The sequence below is a fragment of the Sciurus carolinensis genome, chromosome 3 (assembly GCF_902686445.1).
Source record: "Sciurus carolinensis chromosome 3, mSciCar1.2, whole genome shotgun sequence".
Lineage (NCBI taxonomy): Eukaryota > Metazoa > Chordata > Mammalia > Rodentia > Sciuridae > Sciurus > Sciurus carolinensis.
Window position 1 is genome coordinate 155,157,447 of NC_062215.1, and position 26,788 is coordinate 155,184,234.

At 39.6% G+C, this 26,788-nt stretch overlaps 1 protein-coding gene across 1 annotated transcript in view; it reads left to right on the plus strand.

Annotated features, from left to right (window-relative positions):
- Pth2r (parathyroid hormone 2 receptor) overlaps positions 1-26,156 on the plus strand; it is a 92,402-nt gene extending 66,246 nt beyond the window's left edge. Inside the window, exons 10-13 of the mRNA XM_047543890.1 lie at positions 12,109-12,203; positions 19,886-20,024; positions 22,500-22,541; positions 25,764-26,156. Coding sequence (XP_047399846.1) covers positions 12,109-12,203; positions 19,886-20,024; positions 22,500-22,541; positions 25,764-26,156 — 669 coding nt within the window. The remainder of the gene's footprint in view (positions 1-12,108; positions 12,204-19,885; positions 20,025-22,499; positions 22,542-25,763) is intronic.
- Positions 26,157-26,788: the final 632 nt, after the last annotated feature.

Consider the following 26,788-nt stretch of genomic DNA (forward strand, 5'->3'; position numbering starts at 1 on the left):
AGGGTCTTTTGTGGTTTCAAGTGAATTTTAGAATTACTTTTTTATACTGTGAAGAATGTAGTTGGTATTTTGATAGGGATTGGACTGAATCTGTAAATCTTTTTGGGTAGTATGGACAAATTAATCCTTCCAACCCATAAATGTGGGGTGCCTTCTCATTTATCTGTGTCTTCTTTAATTCCCTTCATCAATATTTTGTAATTTTTATTTCACAAGTCTTTTACCTCTATGGGTAATTTGATTCCTAAGGATCATATTTTCTTTACTTTTATTTTAAATTTGGTTGTTTTCTTAGTTTCCTTTTAGATAGTTTATTGTTTGTGTAATTTGTTGAGTATTTTAGCAGTTTTTGATATTTTCCCCCAGGAAGCAAGTGTTCATTCTCCATAACTTCTTAATGGTACCAGTCTTGAATTTCAGGTCAATTGGTTGTCCTATAACTTTGCTTTCTGATGAATTTTTAAAAGTTTAAAAGATTTTTGGTGGTTTGTTTTGCAGATTAACTAACATTTCTTTGCATAAGATGGGAGCAAGACTTCTAGCTTTCTACTATTAGAGAAATACAATTAAAAACAAAATCTTCTCCTACCCCTGAAACTCTCTCTACCAAGGTATCAAGAAAACACTTTTAGTATTGAATTATTAAACCAGAACGAAATGTGCATCACAGGCAATCTGGTAAGATTGCAAAGACAAAGAAATCATATTTCTTTAGCAAGTCAAGCCAAAACAACCCTTTGTATACATGATTTCAAGAGGAACAGGTAACTAGTTTTCAAGTAAGAGGAGTTGGCAACACCATTTGTTACACATGATTCATACTAACTACCCGGTAATTGGGGTAATTACCTGTGAGCTAATTGCCATTATGTAGAGGAAAAATAAGCTTCTCACCTTTTCCTGGCAAGAGGTAGTTTTGCAACTCAAAGATAGGCCACTGCAGAAGCTAGGCTCCTGCCATCCCCCCAAAACCAGGAGCCAGTGCTGTCTCCCCTGAAGTTTGCATTTTAAGGAGATGTTTCCAGGTTTTTGAGAAAGACATTCCCTAGTTATAAAGCTGACAAAAAGCCTAAAAAGGATTATATATTTAAAAAAGGAGTCACAGAGATGGGAACGTACTTACGAGTCTTCTAAGGTAAATGTTCTGAGAAAAAGAAAGGGAGGGAAATACCTGTTTTCAACAAGGATTGTGAAACTTCTGATTTTTAATTTGTGTTTGTCCTTACACTATCTTCCAAGCAGAAGCTGAAGTCTCTGGGCTAATTTGAATGTGAAATTGTTTTGCAGTGATTTCCAGGGAAACTTTCTTATCTATATGCTCCTGGGATTTCAGACCCTTGAGGGAGTTTAGACCCATGAAGCCCACAGCCCATAGCTTACTGTACAGCCAGTGTGTGAAGAAGGCGTGAATCCAGAACTTTAGCTCGATGTCCAGAGTGTGGTCCTCCTTCCTTTTGGTTCCTCTGTATTGTGAAGCCAGAAGCCAGAAGGATAGAGATAATAAATAACAACAAATGCAGCATAGTGCTTACCCTGTGATGGGTACTGGTTTAAGCATTTCTATTCGTATTGATTTATCTAATCCCCAGAATAACTCTAAATAAGGAAACTGTTGAAGGCCATGTGGCTAATAATGGAGAGGCTGGGATCCTAACTTCAGGATCCGAATCCCCACTTATAACAGTGTGAGCTCCATGCACTTATAACAGTGTCCTGATAACGCAGAGAACCCCCAGCTCCAGCCCATCCCTCCTGCTCACATCCCTATACGCACCACCACAGAGCAGTGTTCTCCTGTCAGCCTCTGACTCAGGGCGGCTCCCCTTGTCTTACTGTCCCTCTGGGAGGCTGGGGTGTGCTTCCTTCTCTTCCTTGCTTGGAATGCCATCTCTTCATTGTGACTTCCTTGATACTCTTCAGTCTAAATGAGGTCAACCATTAGAATCTTCAGAGCACAATGTGGTTTCTGTCCTTCTTGACATTATCACTGTGTATACCATTTCTGATTGTCTGTTGATGTCCATCTTGCCCACTAAATTGCAAGGTTTATATGAATATGTGATGGTTTGGATGAGTTGCCTACCCACCCCCAGCAACTGTGTTAATGCAGGAATGTTTGGAAGTGAAATGATTGGATTTTGAGGACTGTCCCTTGATCAGTCCACCCTCACTTGACTGGACTAACAGGGCGATAACTGGAGGAGTTGAGTCCCTGGAATGGTTCCTCTTCTCTGAAGCCCTTTTCCCTTACCCCTCTCTCTCTACCTCCCTCTCTCCCTCCGTCCCTCCCCCGCCCCTCTTTCTGCTTCCTGGCTGCGTGAATGGAGCAGCACTCCTCCACCACGCCCTTCTGCCATGACGTGCTGCCTGGCCTTGGCCCCAGAGTCATGGAGTGGCCATCTATGGACGGAGGGCCCTGAAACTGTCATCCCTAAATAAATTTCTTCCTCAAGGTTATTCTTGTTGGGTATTTTGGTCACAGCTGAACAAACAAACAAAAAACAAAACAGAACAAAACATAAACCTGACAATGTAAACCATGTTACCCCATAAACTTCTAAATTCCTAGTACCTAGCAAGATTTTCTGGGCACATAGTGGCCACTCAATCAATCAATTTAAAAAACAAAACATGGACACAAAGAAGACATCCTAGGGAATTGGGAACAGGAAAGAGATGAAATAAGAGCAAAAAAACAAGTAAAATCACAGAACTTCTGAGTCTTTTTTAGGCAACCTTTTCATTTTCTAGAGAAGTAAACTATAACCCAGGCAGATAAAGGTCACACAGCCAGTGTTTCAAAATACAGACTACAGTCTGCGTTTTTGACTGTCTTCTTTTCACTTGTATTAAAAAAACATATCAATCTGTTTCCTGAATTTATGGGGAAAAAAATCTATCCATTTATGTGCTTACATTTATGCTTTAAGATAATATATTAACTGTAAGATAGAAGATTTGTTTGGATTTTAGCCTTACATTTGAATGTAACATGGTCATATACAAATAGATATGTTCCACATCCCAATTTTTATTTATTTATTTATTTATTTTTGCCTAGAACTTTAAATCTAAATTGGTTCCCTTATTAATTCTGGCTTTGTCTTTTATAATAGTGTAGATCTATTAATTGGATGTTTATATATCTGAAAGTAAAATCTGATAAAATGTGGTCCGAATTTCTAAACTACATGAGGCAAACTAAATAGGAGAGCAAAGGAAGTCTGAGCCATCAGAAGTCATATCAAAAGAACTAAGTTTTAAAGATAGCAAAACTTCAGTACAAATTTGGAAGGAACCACTTAATTTTGGAATTGTGGGATCTAAAACTGTAGCATTGGTTTCTGTTTTTTACATGTATAAATTATTTTTTTTAGACAACGAGGATCACTGAAAAATAATACATTTTATTATGAAAATAAATATCTCAGAATGTAACAATTTGTTATTCACCTGTTCTCTCTTGATGTTGATTTGAAGATGATTTTAAAATTCTCCTATATACCATCAAAATAAGAGGGATATTTCCTAATTAATAATGGAAGACGAGGGACTAGGGTTGTGGCTCAGTGGTGGAGCGTTTGCCTAGCACGTGTGGGGCACTGGGTTTGATCCCCAGCACCGCATAAAACTAAATAAACAAAATAAAGGTGTTGCGTCCATCTGCAAGTATTTTTTAAAAAATATATTTAATTTTTTAATATCTTAAAAATATTTTTTAAAAATAATAATAATGGAGAACGAAGCCTGGCTTTGGTCCTGGGCCTTCCAGAGCATCATTGGAAGGAGCAATGATGCCCAGTCCAAGAAGCAGTGAAGCAGCAGACAGGGTAGCAAAGTCTGCAAGAGGAGATAAAGGTTTAGTTGGCAGATGGAATAAATCCCCACCAAGCCAGGGCACTGCCCCTGAGACATTACCCCTGCACGTAGGGACTGAGAGAGCTAAAAGAATAAAACCACAGACAGAAATACAGACTGGGAAATTGAACGGACTTACTTTTGGGTACTTATGAGATGGCCTCGAGCACACCAGTCGGACAGGGTGGAGAGTTGTTTGGTACTAGCAGAACTTGAGATCTTAAAGGTCAGGGAAAAGAAATGGAGGACTCTGTACCATTTGTGTTTGTTTAACTATCACTTTATCCCGTGTGTCTTCCACCGTCCATCCCTTCATTCACATCCGTTGACAGGTGATCATACTGCCTTTCTAGGCCCTGCTCAAAATTTAACTTTACCAAAGAGTCTTTTCTCCCTTGACAGAGTTACTCGCCTATGTTTTATTTATTGATCATTTCATGAATAAATATTTTGAGTGCTTTTTGTTTCAGGAGTATCTCAGAATCTCTTTTTATATTAACCTGCAACTGTCTTTTAGGGAGGTGTTTCACGATTCCCAGTTAGAGTCCAGGAAAGATTCTGTAACTTGCCTAAGGTTACACTTTTAGAAAGTGCTGAAGCCAGAGTTGAACCCAGGCAGTGTGGATCCAGAGTCAGTTTTTTTGCTCTTTGTAGTGACAGGATTTAAGCTGGATCAGTGTGTCTGAAGGAGGGGTTCAAAACATGGTATGTAAGAGGATTTAGGTGGTGCATGCAAGGTGGTAAAATAACACTGAATCAAATATGGAGAATGTTGGTCCCTTTCCAGGCCTTGTGAACACATCAAGAAGGCCTGCTTTTGGTACTGGTGTTTAACAAACTCTAACATGAATGGTGTCTTTTTGGGGGATGGGGGCAGCAGGACAGGTAACCTAATCTACATAAATTCCATAGGACATTTTGTTTCCACTGTATTGCAAGTGAAAGGTATTTAGTAAAGAATAGTAGGTGAATAAAATATTGATTAATAAAATATTGGACAAAATCATGGTGTTGGTATCCTAAGTGATTCATTTGGAGAACACTAAACCAGAAATTTGTTTAACAATGAAATCTGAAGTTTCTCTGAAAGACCTGACTGAGGTGACCAGTGAGTGTCCACACGATGGTAAGATGTTGGTTGTGTTTCGTGTGCTCAGGCACTATAAAAGTGAGCTGCATCACATTTTAGTTATTGGCTCTGTCTCCCATGTGCTTCTCTCGCAGAGGAACATCTCTTATTCTTTTATTTTCCTAGAGTGCCTGCTACTTATTGGTGCCCAGAAACATTGAATGAATGAAACACACACATATATGTTTAACAACGTTACTTATTGTGGATACTATGAAGATTATTTGATAGGCATGCCAAAAGTCTGGAACATTTGCCATTTTTAAGTACCTACTATCAATTAAAACATAGTTTCCTTCACAGTTAACCGAAATGAGTATATTGATAATGTTACAATTGTCAGTATGACTGGGATACTCTTATACAGAGAAGTGTTTGACATAGAATTATAGGATTTTGGAGCTTGATGTCTCTTAGATTTTGTTGACTTTCCCTAGACTTAATAGTCTACATGCAATAAAATTCATGACCAAGGTCATACAACTTATTGGAAGAGGTGCAGCTCATAATAATTTGTGTAGACCATTCAAAGTTGTGTGAGCAAGTGTATGAATCCTGGGGCTAACTGGTACCAGTTGCTGACCTTGATATGATTTACCATTTTTTAACTACTGTTTTCTAAAAAGAAAATTGGATATTCTAATGTCTTCTTCGGAGGCTTATTATGGGGACTAAATAAGATAATTAAAGTGCTTAGTGCAGCCTGTGAGAAGCACTCAATAAATAGAAGCCCCTAGTAGTAGCAGTAGCAATAACTAATACTAGTAGAAGTAGCATGAGGATAGCAAGGTCAGCAATAACAGAAATGGGGGCATATACAGTGGTCTTGTGGGCTTGTTGAAGTCTGTCTCTGTCAATCATGAAGTTACGAATAAGGGGAGGGCTTGGAGAGGAAACATCAAGTAGGTGAGATCTGAATGAAAAGTACGAAAGGAAAGTAGGACTCACCTAAGGGACAGAGTACATAAGTTTTTCCCAGTCTAGAGATTAATAGCTGCCAAGGTGTACGTGGATGGGCCATGTTTCCTGAGGCTGGAGAGAGGGTGCATCTGCAGAAAATGTGGGAAAGCCAACTCTAAGAGGTATGGGAGTGGAATCATGATGGGACTCCTATTCCAGGCTAAAGTACATTGGAGTTTTCCTTAAAATTATTGTGAGGCGTGAAGATATTGAAAGCAGATTTGATTGGATTTGGGTTTTGAAAAGAAAATTCTGCAGCGTTGTGGTGGATGGATCAGATGAACTGGTTTGGAGAAGTGGTATCTGTTTAAGAGAGAGTGATTACTCACCTTTGAGTGCACAGGCCTATCTGGTTGACTCTGACATCAATTATAATATTTTGATATTTCTATGTGAGGGATTGTACTCTTGATGCAGCCCTCTAGAGACAAAGATAGGGCTTAAGGAGTTGCATTAAAATGGGAACAACCATAAACCACTCAAAGCTGCTAATGTGAGTAAACCACTCAAAGCTGCTAATGTGAGTAACTAAGGGACATGAGTACTGCAGCAGCTTGTGACCGGAGTTGATGGATTTTACTGTTTTCTTAGAATTCAGTCTGTTCATTAAACCTGTTCCTTTGGAGATGACATGAAGCCTCAACAGATTTCCTTGTGCCAGGTGTTGCTTCATCTTAGCTGAATTGAAATGTGACTGTGTGATAAGGAGAAATATTTTCTGAGGAATCAGAAAAGGTAAACATTGCCATCAATAAAAATATAAATGTACACTTAATGACATGTCTTTTATACTGGAAGGATAAAAATGTCTTCCAGGAATATATTGCTTTTAGTAGATACATTTAAGCAGTATTTATGGAATGGGAGCAACGAAATAGAAAATCTAAAACTCAGTCTTTGAGCAACCCTCAGCTGGCATTAAAAAAACAGAACCAAAACCTGAAACTGGAACGTAGGGTCAGTCGTTCATTGAGACATTTGAAGTTAGATGTTTCTTTTTATGTAGGCAGTAGTTTGTGTTCTGGCAACTGCTCAAAAACAAGTCATAGAATCAAAGAAAACTCAAGTTGGGAAGCCCTTGGGGATATTTTGCCTGATGTTCATCTGACAACACCATGGCAGATATTTTTGACCTTTAACCCTACAGAGAATCCATGCAGCCATGGAAGCTGATCGTTTACATTATAGACAGTAAGTTTCAGGAAAGTGGGATCACTCTTTGGTGATAGCTCCTTTAAGCCACTTTTTTTGGGCATGTATTTGCATGACTTTAGATGTTTACTTCACAGCATCTTTGTGTATCCAAGCTAAGAACTGATCTCTGTGTTCAACAAACAGTCCAAGGTATTTGTCACTGGCTTGCTCATTGTGTGAGCAATGATCTAGTTGGAATGAGTAACCAAGCAGTGACTCTTGAGGAGACTGCATAATACTTAGAGTGCATTAAATAGACAGCTCCAGATTTTCTTTTCTTTTCTTTTTTTTTTTTTCTCCTCAAAAATGTTTTGTTCCACATACCTGGCAAAGGATATCTCAGAGAATTCTGGCAGAAGGAATAAGATGGTACCTCTCATAAAAGCCTTTGGAAAAATTTGAAGTGATAAGTTTTAAAAATATCCCATCCAGTGCTTTTTTTAAGATATGAAAAGAAGCAGACAAACGAGGTTGAAGCTCCTTTCTGTTGTTCATGATTCATTTCCCCCAGTTGTGATTTAAAGGAGGTTCACGCTCCAAAAACAAGGGATGGGGAGGACAGGGATGATAGGTAGAGAAGAACTTTTAAGAAAAATGGACAAATATTAATCTCTAATCTTTGACATAATTGCAAATACCAAATTGATCTTTTTCCTAGAGAAAAATCTCCCTTCCAGAACTCTAAACGAGGCAGAAATAGAACTTCAAATGAAAGTTCTTAACACTTACCATAGATGTTGTCCCTAAGTTAAAAAATGAATTCCAACTGATAAGAAATGAGCTACATATTTTGTTTTTATACCTGTCTCATAGATTATTATAGTGCTTAATAAAGATTAGAGAATTTCTCACTGACATTTAGAAGTTCAATGTTTAGTACCAATATGCATATAAACAAAGTAAAGACACTTCTAATGTTCACAATGTTGAAAAATATGAGGGAAGTAGACGAGATGTATTCAGTGTCTCTGGGGGGCACTAATACGTAGCATCTCTCTTTGCCGCCCTGATTTTAAAGGAGTCTAGTTATACCACAGAGGGGAAGGGACAACCAATACAAAACCCTATTGCTGTTGGAGGCTAGCCTCTGCATAATTATCAAGACTCTCCCACCCAGGCACAGGATGCTGGAGATGGGAGGGGCTCTGATCCGGGGAGATCCTGGAGCTGCCTCATGCAAACTCAGTACCTCTTCCCACATTCACTCACCAAATGATTCAGTCCATCTTTCTCTGCAGGAAGGAAGGGGGAGAGAAAAGAAGGGCATATCAGTTGAATCTCTTTCCTTGAAGGGATAAATCAGAACTGGGGAGAAGGCAGCCCTTCCCAGTATGTATCCAAAGGCACAGATGAAACTTTCAAAGGTAGAGCAATGATTTTGTAGACCTTTTGTAAAGTCAGCTTTTCTGTAACCTAAATTTTGAATTCTTTCAAAGATACCTGCAGGTGAAAAATCTACATGGAAGGGGGCCGTGCTGATTTTCCCCAATATAAGTGCTGTTTAGAGTGTATATACCTCGTTCACTCGTTTATTCACTTGCTTATCTTAACTAAGCACCAAGAGCACTGCACGGGCTCTGTGAGGCCGTGGAGATGAGAGGGTGGCAAGTTAGACGCCCATTTATCCTCACATAACCTAAGCGGAGTCAGCGAAGTAGACATTTAAATGTGGGATGTGCTTTGCTGGGGCTGGGGTCTCAGGAGTAGCTGCTGAGAAAGAGTGACATTCAGCCTGAAGGCTGGAATGAGCTGATCTGGGAAGGAGCACAGGGGAGCCAGGGTGGGCAAAGTCTCAGCGGGAGGACAGCTGGAGGAGCCAGAGGTTTCATGACGGAAATTTTGAGTTCTCTATTTTAATTCATCTGTGGTTCACTTTAAACGAATCTTTAAATTTATTTAAATCTCTGAGAAAGAATCCCATTTCTGTATTTGCATTATTTGAAAACCCTATTTACAACACATTCATTCTTTGTGTTACTGGCTTTAATGCTTATCAGCAGTTGTTTTATTCTGTACCTTTTTTGTTTTTTGTTTTCTTTATCTGTATTTTGCTTGAAATAGGTTGTCAAGCAAAGTTTTCCCTCCAAGTAGGTTATGTGAGATAGGTAAGGACATTCTAAACAATTTTCTCTTATACAAATGATGATAATAAATCCATTTATTATTGTCGGATGATGATAATAATAATAATAATAATAATAATAAAAAAAATAAAAGAGTAGCATCCTCCTCTTGGTCTTGTTATTTTTCAGTCCTCCTGCCCCATCTGTTACTTTTCCATCTGCAGACTCTTGTCTTTCTTTCTCTTATGTCTTTATTGATTGGTTCTGTTTGCCATGACCTTTTCTTGAGAAAGGGGATAATCTGCCTGCTGGGTCTCAGTTCCATGTCCTCCCTCATCACTCAAGTCTATTCTTTCCATATATCTGAGAGGATCCTTCAAGTATCTTCTAAGTTCTGGGATCTATTTTCCTGCTCTGTTGGATCTACTGTTGTTGTTTCTAATATTGATTTCAAACTTTGTTGATCCATTCTGCTCTTTAGAAAAATGTTCTCTGTTTCAATGTGCCATTAAATCAACTAATTTCATGGGCAGAAATTTGTATAGTAGCTAAAAATACACTCTGTGGATCCAGGCTGCATGGACTGCACTAGGGCTCTGGCTTTTGCTAACTGAATGGTTTTGCATTATTTGTGAAACCTGTCCCTCAGATTCCTCATCTGTAAAATGAGGACAGTGATATGCCTGTTTTGTACAGCTGTGTGAAGAATCAAGAGTTAATTCATGTGAAACATTTAAAATATTCCAAAACCAAATTTCTAATTACCCTATATTCTGTGTTTTACTAAATTATTCAGAATAATTTCATCTAAATAATTGTTACATGCATCAATATGTGTGCATTTTGTTTTCTAATCTTTTAGGGCAGCAAGTTCTACTCAATCTTAGTTTTCTCTAATCCTTAATTCTTTCCATAACCCATTTGATTGTTCTGCAGTGTATCTTCTCAGTTATTAAACTGAAGGATTAGTTGGTGTGTGTCTCTTGCAGTCAGCGTTCTGGAGGGTCGAAGTATTTATTTGTGGTCTACTCATCTGAGGACAGAGCCCTCTGTTCCGGGCATTTTAAATATGGTGGAGCTAACTAGAGAGAAAAAAGGAAAAAAAATGGGGAGGGATCTAATGAAAACAGACTGAAGACCAGTAGAATAGAGAAAGGGATTAGGGAAGGAGGAGGAAAGGGAAAAAGGAAGTACTAGGGAAAGAAATTAATCAAATTATATTGTTATATCGTGTACATGTATAAATATAATTTTGTATAATTATAATGCACCAATATAAAAAATATGGTGGAACTGAAGGTTGGCCTATCTGAAGCCATTTATTATTCTTTCTTTTCAGGGAAGAGGGAATTACAGTTCACAGCTGATATTGCATCCACAGCTCTTCCAGCTTCAGTTCCTAACACTCAGTCCTTTATACACTCCCTCCTTAGCCCTCCCCAGTGTCTTAGCTCCAGCTATCCCACATCACCAGGGAATGGGTTGTCTTGGGGAGAGAGAAACTAATGGGGCAAGAAATAAATTTAACCATTCCTAAAGTAGTTCTTATGTGATAGATAAACAACTTCTTACCTTCTTTTTGAAAAAGGTTATGTCTGTGAGCAGGGTGTGGTAGTGGGTGAAGATCAAATCCTCAATTCTCATGTATTGTATCTTTTTTTCCACCTGAAGAGAAGGTATGAGATTGTAGTTGAGAATTCACAGTATGGATTCACACAGACCTGGTCCAAATTCCAGTTAGTAGCTGGGTAACCCAGGTCAAATCAGTTCATCTCTTTGAACTGGAATTCTTTCATTCATAATAAATGGACATAATGAAAGTGTCCCATGCTCATGTGAAGTTTTAGAGAGTTCGAGAAATGATAGTTATGATTAGCCTGGAAACATCTTTCCACCAACTCACACCCCCTTTTCCCGCATTTGTATAGAAAGCTGAAATCATTGAGAAGTGCCTTCAGGTCAGTCAATGGTAGAACAGGGTTGCAGGGGACTCAGGGCTGATGCAGTCAGCTGATTTGGAGACTGAGGCCCATGAATCACCCAATAGCCAAATTCCCCAAGTTCTAGAAACATCTGAGAAATATCTCTGCAAGACAGCTTATCTCACGTATGCAGAACTTGATGGTCCTCTTTTCCCGTCCCTGCTCTGGTGTCGATGCAATAACTGCTCTGGGCAAGCTACGTTCTCATTATGCCTAAGACTTGCACTTTCCAGACATTAGCCATCTCCCTGAATGAAGGGACCCCAGGGGTTCCGGCTTTCATCTGCTTGTGACCCTCCACGTGGAGACCTTTTCTTTTTCTTCATGTTGGATCTCTTCAGCACTCTCCAAGCCCCATTTTTCTGTTTTGAAGGCTGAACTTGATCTTTTCTAGTGTCACCCACACCCATAACATTACAAATCCAACTTGGTTTCCTACACCGGTGACCTTTTCTTGTTGTTTTAAACTTTAATAAACATTCCCCAATGCTTTGCATATATCATAGGACAGACGGTATCCTCAATATACCTCTATTATTCCTCTCCTTAAAACTAGAGACAGAGGCTAACTATTAATTCACTAAAAAGGGCAGTCAGTTACATTTCTATTGTTATAATAATTATTTTTTTGTCCTACCAGTTTGCCACAGAACTGTGTCTGAACTTTAGTGTGGAAATTGGATCCTGGCAGATTACTTTTTGGTATTTATAGTTTCTAGTACCACTGAAACTTTTAAATTTTTCTGTGTGGTTTTATGAAGGCAAATCAAGAATCACTAACCTTCCAATGTCTTGTCTCAGACTCACTCATTTATATTTGTGGAGTGGGTAATTTTTAGTCTTTGAATACAAAGAGGTTCAATTTTATAAAAATCTTGATGACTAATTTAGTAACTCTTCATAATGTTACTTTCTCTTTCAGCTGAATTTTATTCTGTTTCTGAATACTGTTAGAGTTCTGGCTACTAAAATTTGGGAGACCAATGCAGTCGGACATGACATGAGAAAACAATACAGGTAACTCCAGAACAGGCCTCTATCAGAGGATATATTTTGATCATTATTTAAAAAACAAGTATCAGTTGATTTGAAATGTATTTAAGGGATTAAATTTATCAATATGTGTTTGTGTTTCATTTATGTAACTTGAGATATATATATATATATTTTTTTTTCTACACATAAATAATCCCAAACCTTTCTAACATGCTTACATTTTAAGTATATTTTTAATCTGTTTTTAGTACGTTGGTATTTTTCTATAAACCATATGAACTCCTGGACAATCACTTGTGGATGATCTTAGAGAATTTTTTTCTGCATTTAAAAATGTGTCATAACTGACAATCATCAAGAAAGTGGACTTCTTGTATTGTGCCCAATCTTTCTATTGAATTGGCACCCACCAAACATAAACTTTTAAAAACTTTCACATGTTCTGGTTGAAGGAGGTCCATTATTTAGCCTTTCATGAAGAAAGGGCAAATCGAGTATTAGTAAGGACATGTCAAACTATCTTAAGAATGTCCATTTCTCCCAATGATCATTTTGGAAATTCTGAGTAATAGTGACCTCTATCCAACTGGACATGCACATAATCAGGTGGAAGTGTATTAGTCTTTTCAATCCCTATTTCTTTCTGCTTTGGGTTGTTATGAAGTGTCATCTCAGTTACAGAAAGGAATAAACCATGGTCAACATCTTGATCTTCTTTCACTAATGTTCTCTAAGCCCTTTGCTGATTCCATTTGGACAGTATTTGTTGTTGAGCAGCAACGACTGCAGGTATGGCCTGGAGTCCAGGTAGGATGCCCTGTTTGAACAACCAGCAGCTCCTAGCTCCAGTTGTTTCCTTTTCCTTTTTCTTTTTTTCCAGTTATTTTCAGTGCTGCAAATGGTGATATAATATAAACTGTGCATACGAGTTTATAGCAAAGGACCTGAGCTACACTACCGTGTCTTGTGTTAGATCCCATTGGTGAATGCTGGGGCTCACGGATGATAGAACAATGGAAGATGGAAATAGCCTTTCATTCTTCATAAAGTGGAAAAGTGTAATGGTGCTTGGAAACTACTTATGTCTCTAGTTCTGAATATAAGCTGTTTGTTTCTATAGTTCTGTACGATGTGAACTTGTATTCTTAGGAAAAAGTTGCCCAAGATATTTAAGAAACTGAAAGAAACAAAGCTTGGCTTATCTTAAATATTAATAGAAGAGAAAATATTTAGAGTTAATTCATGGGGGGATTATTTCTCAGAATAATTGAAAAGAATAATTTAGCTACTATTCAGAATTCGGAATAACTTTTTAATAATTTGGTGCACAGAAGTTTTTAAAGTTTGAAGTTTGAGAACAGGTCTAGACTAATGGATGTCAGGGAGTTTATTTTTGGCTACATATATCTTTTTTCATAGCTGAAACATATTTAATATTCTTAATAATGTCCAAAGTTAAGGTACATATAAAAATGTAGTGGAGAATGACAACTTTCTTTTTTGAGAGAAAAAAATATGGAAAACTACTTGGCAGCAATTTGGAAATTCAGTTTTGGTATTCAGTTTCTGAGGCCTTAGGTGATCAAGTTTCACCTTTTAAGTCGACTTAGGAAAATGAAATTTTTGTCCCTGTCTCAATGAGTGTTTAGTATTTAAATTTATATCCATAGTTGTTGAGTATTTAAATTTATATTCATTCATTTTTGTACTTTAAAACATATTTAATTTTATTATTAGCTTTCTCTAGCGAATCTTCAAATATTCTTTTTTTCTTTAATTTGTTCTACTTGGTTAAACTATTCTTGTTAAATAAAACAATAAAAAATATAAAGTGTCCAGCGGTGGCCTCTAAAACAGCACAGTTCTATGCACAATACTCTGAAAGACTGAAAACATCTTTTAGAGCTAAGAGCTTTTCCAGGTGAGGATGTGGTTACACACAAGTAAAGAAGACTTTTGAAAAGTACATGAGACTCCTTAGTTGATAAAGTGGATTAAAATGGAAATGAATGAATACAGTCAGTTTTTAAAATAACTTTATTTTGAGATAATTGTAGAGTCACATGTAGAAGTAATTGAGAGAGGACTCATACAACTTTCCCCCAGATTCCCTCAGTGGTGGCATACTGTATATAGTTTACAGTTATTTTAAAACAATGAAGAAAATTAATCTCTCAGATTTAATGGCAGAATTCTTACATTTTTTTCCCCTTGAAAATCACAACTTGATTCCTTTGTAAAGTAAGAAAAGTTGCCAGGACTGGAAAAAGATTTGAGCTATGAAAAATGCAAGATTCAATGAGAAAGAATACTTGAGTATTTTGACTAATTTGATTTTTCTATTCAGCGACAAACAAAAATCATATTTCATGTTTATTGTTTTTTTGAGGGGGCAGTACTGGGGATTGAACTCAGGGACACTCGACCACTGAGCCGCATCCCCAGTTCTGTTTTGTATTTTTATTTAGAGTCAGGTCTCACTGAGTTGCTTAGCACCTTGCTTTTGCTGAGACTGACTTTGAACTTGAGATCCTCCTGCCTCAGGCTTCTGAGCTGCTGGGATTACAGGTGTGTGCCACTGTGCCTGGCCTCATGTTTATTGTTTTTAGAATAAATCCAACCAATATTTGCATGTACTATGATAATGAAGAAGACAGGTTTTAAGACTGAATCATCACTTACTATATAATATGGGTGAGTACTTTTCTCTGAACCTCTAACCTGACCTGGAAATGGGGTAATGATAGTTCTCTCACATGGATGCTGTCATAATAAAGTGAGCAACTAGCACAAGATGCCTCAGGGACATCTTGTACTAAAGAGCCAGCAGTTTCATTTTTCATTTGCTCAGTAACCTCCTAGAACTCACAATCTAGTGGGAAGGAGAAAAGGAGGGAAGGAAGGGAGAGAGAGAGAGACAGACACATATATAGATTGATTTAATTTCCCTCCTTAAGGAGGAAGGTACCAGTAACATGCACCTATGAGATTCTATGTGCACAGAATGAAGACAAAAATTAATTAAAGACCAGGAAGGCTCAAGAAAAATACTTTTGTTCTGTCCCCCAACCTTTTTTTTTTTTGAAGATGTTATTTTCTAAAGGGATGTTAAGATTTTCCAGAGCACTTCCCTGGGGAGACATCACTTAGGGATTGATATCACAAAAATTGGGCATCTATTTTCTAGGCAGTACACTGGGCTCTCAAACCATTTGACTCCTTTGTTTTCTTTTCATGTCCTTCCCTGTGGACATGGACCATCACCCATTTCCAGCAAGCCAGAAGACCACCATTAGTGAATCATCCCTGAATCATCTCATTAGACAGCTGTGCCTTTGCAGAGAGCCAAACAATGTGCAGGGGTGACCAGATGGACACTGAAAATAAAATTAGTGTCCAGGATTGCTGGAGGCCCAGTCTTAATGTGAACAAACAGATGATGATCATGTGTACATTTGCTTGGCACATAACCCTGCTTTAATTAATGCATTGCCATTGCAGGATACATTCCGAAAGAGAATGCGATCATAGTTCACTCAGAGATAAATGAACACACTTTAAATATTTAACTCATTCATTAGTGAGGGAAGTGGTGTAGTATTACAAATGACTCAAAAGAGAACATGGAGTCAGATAGTGGATGCTGAAATGAATTTAAAAATGGATGCGAACTAGAAAAACTTGTCGATATCTATAGTGCTACAATTAGTAACCTTCTACTGGATCCAAACTGCATTTCTATGTACAGGCATTATTTGCATTTGTGTGGTTAGCTGGTTTCTAAGGTGGCTCCCAAGATTCCTAGCCCCTGGTGTACGTGCCTTGTATAATCCCTGTGCCCCTACTTAGCTTGAGTGTGGGCAAGACTTGTGATGAGACAGTTGGATCTCCCCTTAATTAGGTTACATTATATGGCAAGGGAGGTGGGCTAGTCACTCCTCTGAGATGTTGGATAGATTCCATCCTGGCAGTCTGGAGAGATTCTCCTGTCGACTTTTAAGAAGTAATCTGACATGCTGTGAGGACCCATGACCAGGACTGGCGGGCAGCCTGTAGGAATTCAGTGATCCTGTCTGCAGCCAGCAGACAGCCCCACAATTGCAAGAAACAAAGGTCTTCTAGAAATCTAAATGAGTGTACAGGAGAACCCTAAGATCCAGCGGAGACTACAGCCCTGGCTGACACCATGAATTCAGCCTTGAGGGACCCTGAGCCTAAGACTCAAGTGTTCCATGCCTGGACTCCTGCACTGCCTAGAAATGGAGAGATAATAAGTGGGTATTGCTTTAAGCCAGTAGTTTTGTGGTAATTTGTTATATAGCACTAGAAAACAAATACAATTACTGTCAATTTTCTGCATCTTAACTTTTATCTCTATACAGAGGTAAAAAAAAGTCAGACAAAGAGGGGAAAAATCAAGAGGATTCAGCTAACAGGGCATTTCCTATATTCCATTGTCTAATGAAACTTTTCCTTATGCATCTGCACCTAAACTTTTATGTCTGTGACCATTTCACAATCTATTGCTCTGCTTTATTTTTGTTTTAATCTAGTTTTGGGTTCCTATGCACACATAGTAAGAACAGAGTTAACTTGACTTTGAGAACAGTCCCCAGGGGGATTTACTCTTCCTCTTGAAGAAGGGAATGCAATTTTCTTTTCAGAGTGATATTAGATGAGACATTTAAGGTTCTGCAAGTACAGTTGATATTTTTACCCTGTGTCTGATTAGCTGGAGTTAAAATGCCTTGCAGGTATTCAAAGTGTCCTGCACAGTCTTGTCATGATGGGAAGACAGGGCTTACTGATTAGCAAGCATATGCAGAGAGCTCTGAAAGCTGACAGGTCAGAGAAACCCACTGCTCATCAGACATACAGTCTTGAATGAAATGGACTTTATGTGCAGTTTTCAAACCCAGTGAACTATAGGTAATGCAAGGTATGAAGTAGTTGGACTAGGAGCAGCAGAGCAAACAGCCGGTAAGTTCCAGGGGCCTGAGGGACAGGTGGATGGCACTGAGCCTAGGGGAGCACAGGGTCCAGGCACTCCTGAGAGAGAATGAGGCAGAGCAAATGTTTTAACTCCAGACATCTCAACTAAGCATTTCAATTTGCTTCTGTGGGACTCTTCATCTTCTGTAGGAGTTGGTAAGAAGGATGTGATTGAAAAGTATATATGTGTGAATGACGATCCCTGGTAAAACCTTGTAATATTAGAGTTCTCTGGACTTCTGTGCCCTATTCTGTCATTTCAGAGATGAGGAAACTGAACCACCATTGCACAGATATTTAGTATCGAGCCTGGAATCTGCATCCAGTCTCTTTACCAGTGTGGTCTCAGCTCACCTACACAACTTGTTTCCAAGAAGAAACTAAATCAATAAATAAAGTAGCTGGAGGCAAGACTAGTGAGAAAAGAGAAAGGTTGAGATTACTGGGGTGTAAGTGATTCATAGAGAAAGAGGGCAGTTTGAGAAACAAGTAGAAATATTTGTGTTTTGAAAAACAGAATTGTGAACTTCCAAAACTGAACTCTCAATACATAGTTTCCATAAGTGTATTGGAAACTATGACCAGAACAAGAACGTTTTCAAATGTGTTTCTGTCAGACCAGCATCTGTTTCTGAACAAAAATCTTTCCAGATGTTTGTTAAAATGGTAGGAGCTGAGATGAGTTATTTTAGGAAAGTAATGAATGAAATTTAAATAGTATAAATTAAGGCATTTTCTGTTATTGTTTAATTTACCATTTGTATAGTTATGGAGCTACTGTTTTTCTGTATTTCACTTACTGAATTAAAATATTTAAATCCTTAAAAAAAAAAAAAGAATGAAGGCACTTTTGGGAATTTCTTGGGTAAAAAGCACAAACAAAACAAAACAAATCAATACCAACCAACAACCAGAAAATGGTGCACTTGGTTGTGCTAGCTAGCTGTGGCTGCAAAATGAATGTCCACATGTAGTGGCTTAAAAAAATACACTTGCCATTTCTGTTTCTGTAGCTCAGGAATCTAGGTCTGGGTCCTCCACTTCAGTCTCTTACAAGTTGAGAGGCCAGCTGGGGCCATGATCTTATGCCAGGGTCGGACTGGGGAAGCCCATGTGACTGTTGGTGGGATTCAGTCACTTGCTGGACCTTGTCTAGATGACACCTTTTCTCACCACATGGGCTTCTCGACAGAGCAGCTCACAATATGGCAGCATCCTTCATTGAAGAAACAAGGGAGAGCGTCTGCTAGGAAGAGGACAGTTATAGACTTATACAGTGTAATCAAGACGTGGCATCCTATCATCTCTGTCAAAATTTGTGGGTTAGAAGCAAGTTGCTGGTCCTGTTTACCTCAGGAAGAAAGGACTGACAAGGCCATAAATAGCAAGAGGTAGGGATCTCAGGAGCCATTAGAGTAAGCCTATCTGTACAAGTTGGGGTTCACCAGAGAGACAACCAATAGAACAGCTAGATAGATATAGATGTAGATAGATAGACAGACAGACAGATAGATAGATAGATAGATAGATAGATAGATAGATAGATATAGATATAGATAGATAGAGATATACTAGAGGGGACTTTTGGGGGGAGTTGACTCATGTGATAATGCAGGTTGAGAGATCCCATGACAAGGCTTCTGGAAGCTGGAGTAACAGGGACACAGTTGCATGGTTCAGTTCAAGTTCAAAAGCTTTAGAACAAAGGGAGCAAGTGGTGGAACCCTCAGTCCAGGGCAAAGGCCTGAAAACCCAAGGGGCTGCTGGTTCAAGTCGTAGAGAACAATAGCTGGAGAAGCTGGAGTTGTCATGTCCAAAGGCAGGAGAAATAGCGCTGTCCAGAAGAGGGAACAAATTCACCTTTCCTCTGCCTTTTGCTCTGTCTGAGCCCCAGCTGATGGGATGGTGCCTACCCACATTCAGGGCAGATCTTCCCCACTCAGTTCTCCAACTCACACACCAGCCTCATCTGGAAGCACCTTCATGGACACAGCCCGAATAAGGCTTTGCCAGTTCCCAGGGTATTCCTTCATCCAGGCAAGTGGACACCTACGATCAACCACCACACCATCCTCATGGAAAACCCAGGAAGGATTCCTCTAAATACAGAAGAAAATGTACATGAAGAGCCCAGTAAGGGAAATAATGTCATCAAATCACCTGGTTTGAAAATAGGGAAAAAAAAAACAAACTAGGCAAATAAAACCATAAATAGTTTAAGATCGATTATTTGACAGAATATTCTGAGGAGGCAGAAGGAAATGACTACATGTCGCTCATAAGAAAATACAAAACATCTCCAAGAGTAGTTGATTTTCAGATGAACAAAGCAAGTCAAATCCTGCCTAGGAATGTGAAGGCAGTTAACGTGGATGGAGGAGATGCTTCTTTAAATCTCAAATATAAGAGGACTTAGAACAGAAGAAAAGCACTGAACAACTTTGTAAAAATAGCCTCCTATAATCAAGAAGAGTGAAAATGAGTGGAGATATTTAGGGGATATTAATTATGGGAAGTGAGAATCAACTACCTGATGTAGTATTAAAGCAACCGGAAGCGGAAGCAAAGGAAGAGGGTGGTGGGGGCCGAGCAGGAGAGGTGGGATCCAAAGGCAGGCGGCTTCTGTTTGCAATGCTTAATTTCTTCCAGCAAGCTGCCCTGCTGAAAGAACGCTAGGCCGATGAAGAAAAAGTCTTGTTGCTCTCTTTCAGGAAACTTGCCAAATCCACACTGGTCCTGGTGCTGGTCTTCGGGGTACACTACATCGTGTTCATCTGCCAGCCCCACTCCTTCACGGGGCTCTGGTGGGAGATCCGCATGCACTGTGAGCTCTTCTTCAACTCCTTCCAGGTAAAGGTGCCGTTACTCACTTTGTTCTTTTTTTTTTTTTTTTTAAATTTATTTTTATTGTAAACAAATGGGATACATGTTGTTTCTGTTTGTACATGGAGTAACAGCATACCATTTGCATAATCATACATTTACACAGGGCAATGATGTTTGATTCATTCTGTTATTGTTTCCTTCCCCCCCACTCCTCCCACCCCTCTTTTCCCTCTATACAGTCCCTCCTTCCTCCATTCTTGCCCCCCTCCCACCCCCCATTATGTGTCATCATCCGCTTATCAGTGAGATCATTCGTTCTTTGGATTTTTGAGATTGACTTATCTCACTTAGCTTGATATTCTCCAATTTCATCCATTTGCCTGCAAATGTCATAATTTTATTATTCTTTATGGCTGAGTAATATTCCATTGTATATATATACCACAGTTTCTTTATCAATTCATCAACTGAAGGACATCTAGGTTGGTTCCACAATCTGGCTATTGTGAATTGAGCAGCTATGAACATTGATGTGGCTGTATCTCTGTAGTATGCTGATTTTAAGTCCTTTGGGTATAGGCCGAGGAGTGGGATAGCTGGGTCAAATGGTGGTTCCATTCCAAGTTTTCTAAGGAGTCTCCACACTGCTTTCCAGAGTGGCTGCACTAATTTGCAGCCCCACCAGCAATGTATGAGTGTACCTTTTTCCCCACATCCTCGCTAACACCTATTGTTGCTTGTATTCTTGATAATCACCATTCTAATTGGAGTGAGATGGAATCTTAGGGTAGTTTTGATTTGCATTTCCCTTATTACTAAAGATGGTGAACACTTTTTCATATGTTTGTTGATTGCTTGTAGATCTTCTTGTAGTCACTTTGTTCTTATCCTTTGCTTTCCTGCTCCCATGTAACCTCCTCCTCCACCTCTCTCCATGACTTTGATGTGCTATCTTCTGGGGCCTTTGGGGAGGTGTTCTATGGCCCTTGTGGTTTTCCACCCCAGAGGTCTGGTTAATTCCATGATCCCAGCAGGAGCAGCTCTGGAGGTGTTTCTCACAGGAACAAGCCTGGGCAGCAAGATAAGCAAGCTTATTGTTGTGAAGTATGTAACTCCTGCAGCTTCTGTGTATGGAACATAAAGGGAAGCAAAAGAAGGGGATGGAGGGAAGAGCGAAAAAATTGGGGGGGGGGAGGCAAAAAAGAGGAAGAGGTTGCTGCTACACATTTTATCTTGTTTGACGTAGGAGGCCATCATCCCTCGCCCTGAGTGCTCTTCACCCTGCCACCTCCTGCCTCCTTAAGTCTAGAAACACAGTAACCTGAAGAACCTTGAAATATGAATTTGGCCATGTTACCTAACTTATCAGAAATAGCCACACATGTAAAGTTCAAATGCCATTTCCTGGCGTCCCCAGCCTGCCTGGATGGAGCTGGTGTGACGTGGCCCAGCATGTTCCAGGCAACCCAGCAGCTATCACTTCCACACTTTCTGTTCTGCAAGGGGCTCACGCTTGCTGTCCTCTTAACCTGCAATGCTTCCCGTCTAATCTTCATACAGCTGGCTTCTTGTTCTTGTCACTCAAACCAGCTTAAATGTCACCTCTTCATTTATATATTGGTTTCTCATCTGCTATACCTTCTCCATTGTCCTCTTTAACAACAATATCTTACCTGCAAAACGCTTACTGTCTTGTTTTTCTCAGTATGGTTATTTGTTTGTGTTTTATCCATGTCTCTTCTTTTCCAGAACTGTTTTGTTTGCATTGTCTTGCTGAGCCAATTCTAGCACACTGTATAAGCTCAATGATATTTTTTAGTGAATGAACAGATTCTTTGTGTTCTTATCATATAATATTTTATGTCTCTGGTTTCTAGCACTCATAGAGTGTACATATCTTTTACCATGGGTATGGGTATGATGTGGCCCTTGAGTAGCAACATAGATGAAACTAGTTAATAGAAATCAGTTCTAGCTAGGTGTAGTGGCGCATGCCTGTAATCCCAGCACTTTGGGAGGCTAAGGCAGGAGGATTGGAAGTTCAAAGCCAACCTCAGCAACTTAGCAAGGCCCTAAGCAGCTTAGCAAGACCCTGTCTCAAAATAAAAAGAATAAAAACTGGGCTGGGGATGTGGCTCAGTGGTTAAGCACTCCTGGGTTAAATGCCTGGTACAAGGAAGGAAGGAAGGAAGAAAGGAAGACAGAAAGACAGAGAGAGGGAGGGAAGAAGAGAGGGAGGGAAGAAAGAAATCAGTTCTTTGCTGTCTTGGAGCATTATATTTACTTATTTATTCAGAAGTTCAGTGGATACTAAGGAGAGAACTCTTAACAAATTTAATATAAACATAAGAATTTGGAAACATTAGGAAAAATAATTTGTATAATTTTCTAAAGGAATCATTGCAAACCAGTTTTTCAACTTAGGTGTTTTGACTAAAGTGCTTCGATACTGTGAGTTCCTGAGTTGTCAGTGGGCTAACACGCATCTCTGTTCCACAGGGTTTCTTTGTGTCTATCATCTACTGTTACTGCAATGGAGAGGTAGGTCTGAAGGAACCCCCAACAGTCAACAGAACTAGCCCCAAATGAGCTGGCATTTTAGTCCATTGTATGTTGCTCTAACAGAATACCTGAGATGCATCATTGAAATGATGAGGTGCATCCTTTAAAAAAGAACAGAAATTTATTTCTTGCAGTTCTGACAGCTGGGCAGTCCAAGGTTGGGCCCACATCTGGTGGAGGCATTCTTGGTGTGTCATTCCAAGGTGGAAGGCAGCGGTGCAGGAGAGCTTACACAGAGAGGGCGAGAGACCCAGAGACCAGACTTACAACCGCAAGCTCTTTCCCAAATGGCATTAATCTGTTCATGAAGGTGGAGCCCTCAGGACCTAAACATCTCTACTAGGCCCCACTGCCTAAAACTGTTCTATTGGAGATTAAGTTTGCAACGTCATTACTTTGGGGGAACACATTCAAACCATAGCAGCTTATAAATGGTCATCACAATGTGACCTGAATCTCTTCGAAGAATTCCCAGGATTTACAAGACAGAATGGATAGGGAGAAGGGAGATGTTTTGATCACATGTTGTTTCAAGACGGTAATAAGCATTGATGTAAATAAACTAAGGTATTTCTCTTCTAAACACTGAAATGTCAACTCAGTTGCAAAACCTCATGTTAAAGGCAACTTGTTGGAATATAGGTTGATATGAAATTCAACATTTGAAAAACATTGAATAGTCATGTAAAAACAGAGTAAGTGGATTGAAGAAGGAAATTACTATTCATCATGACAAGGAAATTCAGAAAAAATTTTGCCACAGACATCACATTTGTAGAGAGCTCGACCTGAACCTGACAGTCCTACCTTCTCCACTGAACCCACAACTCTATTTTTTTTTTTTTTTTTGGTGGGTCCAGCAGAGAACCCAAGGCAAAGCAGGAATTATGATACTCAGTTCTGAAACAAAATAGAAGAATTTGCAATACATAAGATGGGTCCTGTGAGTGGAATTCTGCTACTCTGAGGTGTAAATATTCCCAAGGAATTGAAGCTGGGATATCAAATTGTGGAATGGAAGTTGCATAGTCATGAAAGAAGGTCTAGATTGCAAGCGGAATACTAGAGCATCTTGAAGAGTGCCCCTTATATGCAATGAGGAAACAAAAGCTAAATAAAAGCAAAGATCCCAATCCTTCAATACTTAGAAACACTTACTTCTTAAAGAAGTACTCTAACCCAGCCTCCATCAGAGATTATTGTGTATTTGCTCTGGGGAAAACAGAAGAGACAATGGCTTGCCCTGTCAGAAAGGATCAATAACCTGAAGACACTCCTTATTATGAGAGCACGGAAAAGTTTAAGTCCCCTCACTATACTCCCAAAACATAATATGCCATGATGGAAAACAAATAGAGAACTGCACAAAGTAATTGGAAGCATCTATCTTTTTGTCATTGTAAAAATAATTCAAGCATGTAGGAAAGGACTAAAAAAAAATGTCTGTATGTTTAAAAAAATATAGGTTGATATTTGCATGGACAGTAACTTCAAATTCCAGTAAATACTGAAACAAACTCCATTTCAAGTTCTATAAAAAATTCAAATGTAAGTTTTCTTGAGATGCATCCATAAAAATACTTTAGTATTTTTTAAAACTCCAAGCTGGTGATGAGATAATTTTAATTCACTCAGGAGTTGACCAGGGAGAAGTAAGCACCTTGAATGATATATTTTGCTTGTAACTTTTAACATGTCTTGCTGATGGGTGAGTTGCTACCTTTCTTCTTTCAAATTTTCAACTTGCTGCAAGTTCCAGAAGCGCAAAGGTACTTGTTATTGCTATAGATCATCTGGTGCTTCTGATCACATTTGGGGTTTGGCCGTTGTGGGATGCTAGGTCAGACTCTACATTAAGTAGCAACTCATCAATTCCTTGATTTACTTATATACTGCTTTTACCTCATTTTGCAGGAGAGGCAAGTAAGTCAGGTGTTTGTTTTTTGCCACAATGAACAGATAGGAGGTTGTTTTAAGTGAAATCAGCTTACCAGGTTTCCATGGCTTCCCTTGGGACTTCCAAATAAGCTCCTCCGGAAATGGGCAATAGCAGGAGAATTGAATCTTCACTAGCAGGAAGGGAAGCGAAAGCCCTGCCCTACTAGGAATGTGTTGCAGCGCCTGCTTTGCCATCGGACCTTCTCTTCCGTTTGCCTATACAGGTCGCTAGTGTGGCAGCTCATTCCAAGTTAGTACCTTCCCTGCCATTCCTCAGTCACCCGTCCTTAAAGTGGTGGACACAGATCTTACTTAATAACTACTGAGAGGAGGGGAAAGATCTGAGCTCTATCTAATTCAGGCATTTTAAAGGGAGAATGAGAAGTGGGGTGAGCAGGGGCTCAGAAGGGTGGTCAGTGTGGACATGATAGGCCAGCCGAGCCTGCTGGCTGCAGTTCTCTAAGGCAGGGTTCTCTCCTCCCACAGAGACTGGGAGACAGAGGCTTTATCCTTTTTGATGATTTCCACTCAAAGGAATGGCTCTCAGGTCCTTCAGAGAGAAGCTTTTGAGAGACCTGGACTACTATTTACAACTGTGAACCCTTGTTAGAAAATGTTATAAGAGGTCAGAGAACTGTTATCAGGTGGATTTGCCAGGACAAATCTTCTGGCAGCACTGAGCTTTTCCAGGCAGGCACTTTAAATAAGGGATGTGACCATCCAAAGGGGCTGACCTTATGCTGCTAGAAGTCACAAGAGTTTAGTCAGGTCTCTTAGTACAGGGGTTGCATGGAGTTGTCACGTGCAGAGTTCTGCGTCCTCACTGTCACTATTTGTATCTTCTTTCTCCTCCAGCCAGAAGTCTTCTTTTTCTCTCCAAACCAGAGACTTCTATTAGCTGCATTGCAATTTCTAGTTAAATACCAACTTTGAACAATCCCTTTGATTCTCCCTTTGCCTCAGTATGTTCATCTCCAACAATGGCACCTATCTTAAAGCTCTTCCGAGGTTGAGAGGGAATGTATCTCTAAAGTCCCAGGAGCACAGAGGAACCTCACTTATGATCAGTGTAATTGAGATCAAGTCACACGTTCCTATAATAAGAATCCAGGGTCATAGCTCAGCTGGTAGAGTGCTTGCTTCGCAAGCACAAGGCCCTGAGTTCGATCCCCAGTACCGCAAAAAAAAAAAAAAAAAAAAAAAAAAAAAAAAAAAAGAATCCAGGGTCTATCATCTTTCTGATACCTGTTTCCCGTCATTCAGGTTCAGGCTGAGGTGAAGAAGATGTGGAGTCGGTGGAATCTGTCCATGGACTGGAAAAGGACGCCACCGTGTGGCGGACACAGATATGGCTCGGTGCTCACCACCGTGACTCACAGCACCAGCAGCCATTCCCAGGTGGCCTCCAGCACTCGCATGGTGCTCCTCTCTAGCAAGACCGCCAAGACTGCCAGCCGACAGCCAGACAGCCACGTGACTTTACCCGGCTACGTGTGGAGTAACTCGGAACAGGACTGCCTGCCACACTGCATCCAAGAGGAGCCCAAGGAAGGCACCGGGAGGCAGGGAGATGATGTTCCAGTGAATTCTTCCAGGCCAGTGGAATGTAGTCTGGTGGCTGAAGGACCTCAAGGAGAAGCCAAGGATGTTTTCTGAGCCAACAGTTGTGGCTTTAACGGACTGGTGGCCACAGAAGCCTGGCTGCCATTCCTCTGCTTGAACCTGAAGGCTGTAAAATTCAGGGTTAGGTGTTACTTAATGCTTTCAGGCTCTGTGCGTTGGCTCCTGTGGTCACAAAAGAGGAAGTGCCAGTGAAGTAGTTACCTTATTTTGGCGTCCTATTCTTTTCTCAATGAATGTGTGGTACTTGCACTGTGGTTGTTCATTTTTCCTGCTATGTTTGCATTGAAAAGGTTTCAATTGCTTGGCACTAGCTTTCTCTCATAAATGTCACCTTAAATATGATAGAGATCATTTGGTATGCATCATTTTCCTCTTGAGAAATTAGTACTCTGTTTTCTCTTTCTCACTTTATTGTACTTCTGTCATTACATTTGTTTTGCCTGTGCGTGGGAGCAGTTAGGATCTGAAAAAATGCATGTTGAAAGATTAAAGATCTAAGAACATGTATGCTCTGGAAATTTAGTTGGCTGGATATTGATCAAATAATAAATTTATGACAGTTGTGACTGATTCTTTCTAGAAACAAGGGAAGTTGTTCGAAAATGAATATTTCACATATCCCTTCTTTGGAATGTGCTCTTCGTGACCAGCCAAACCTCAGGTCT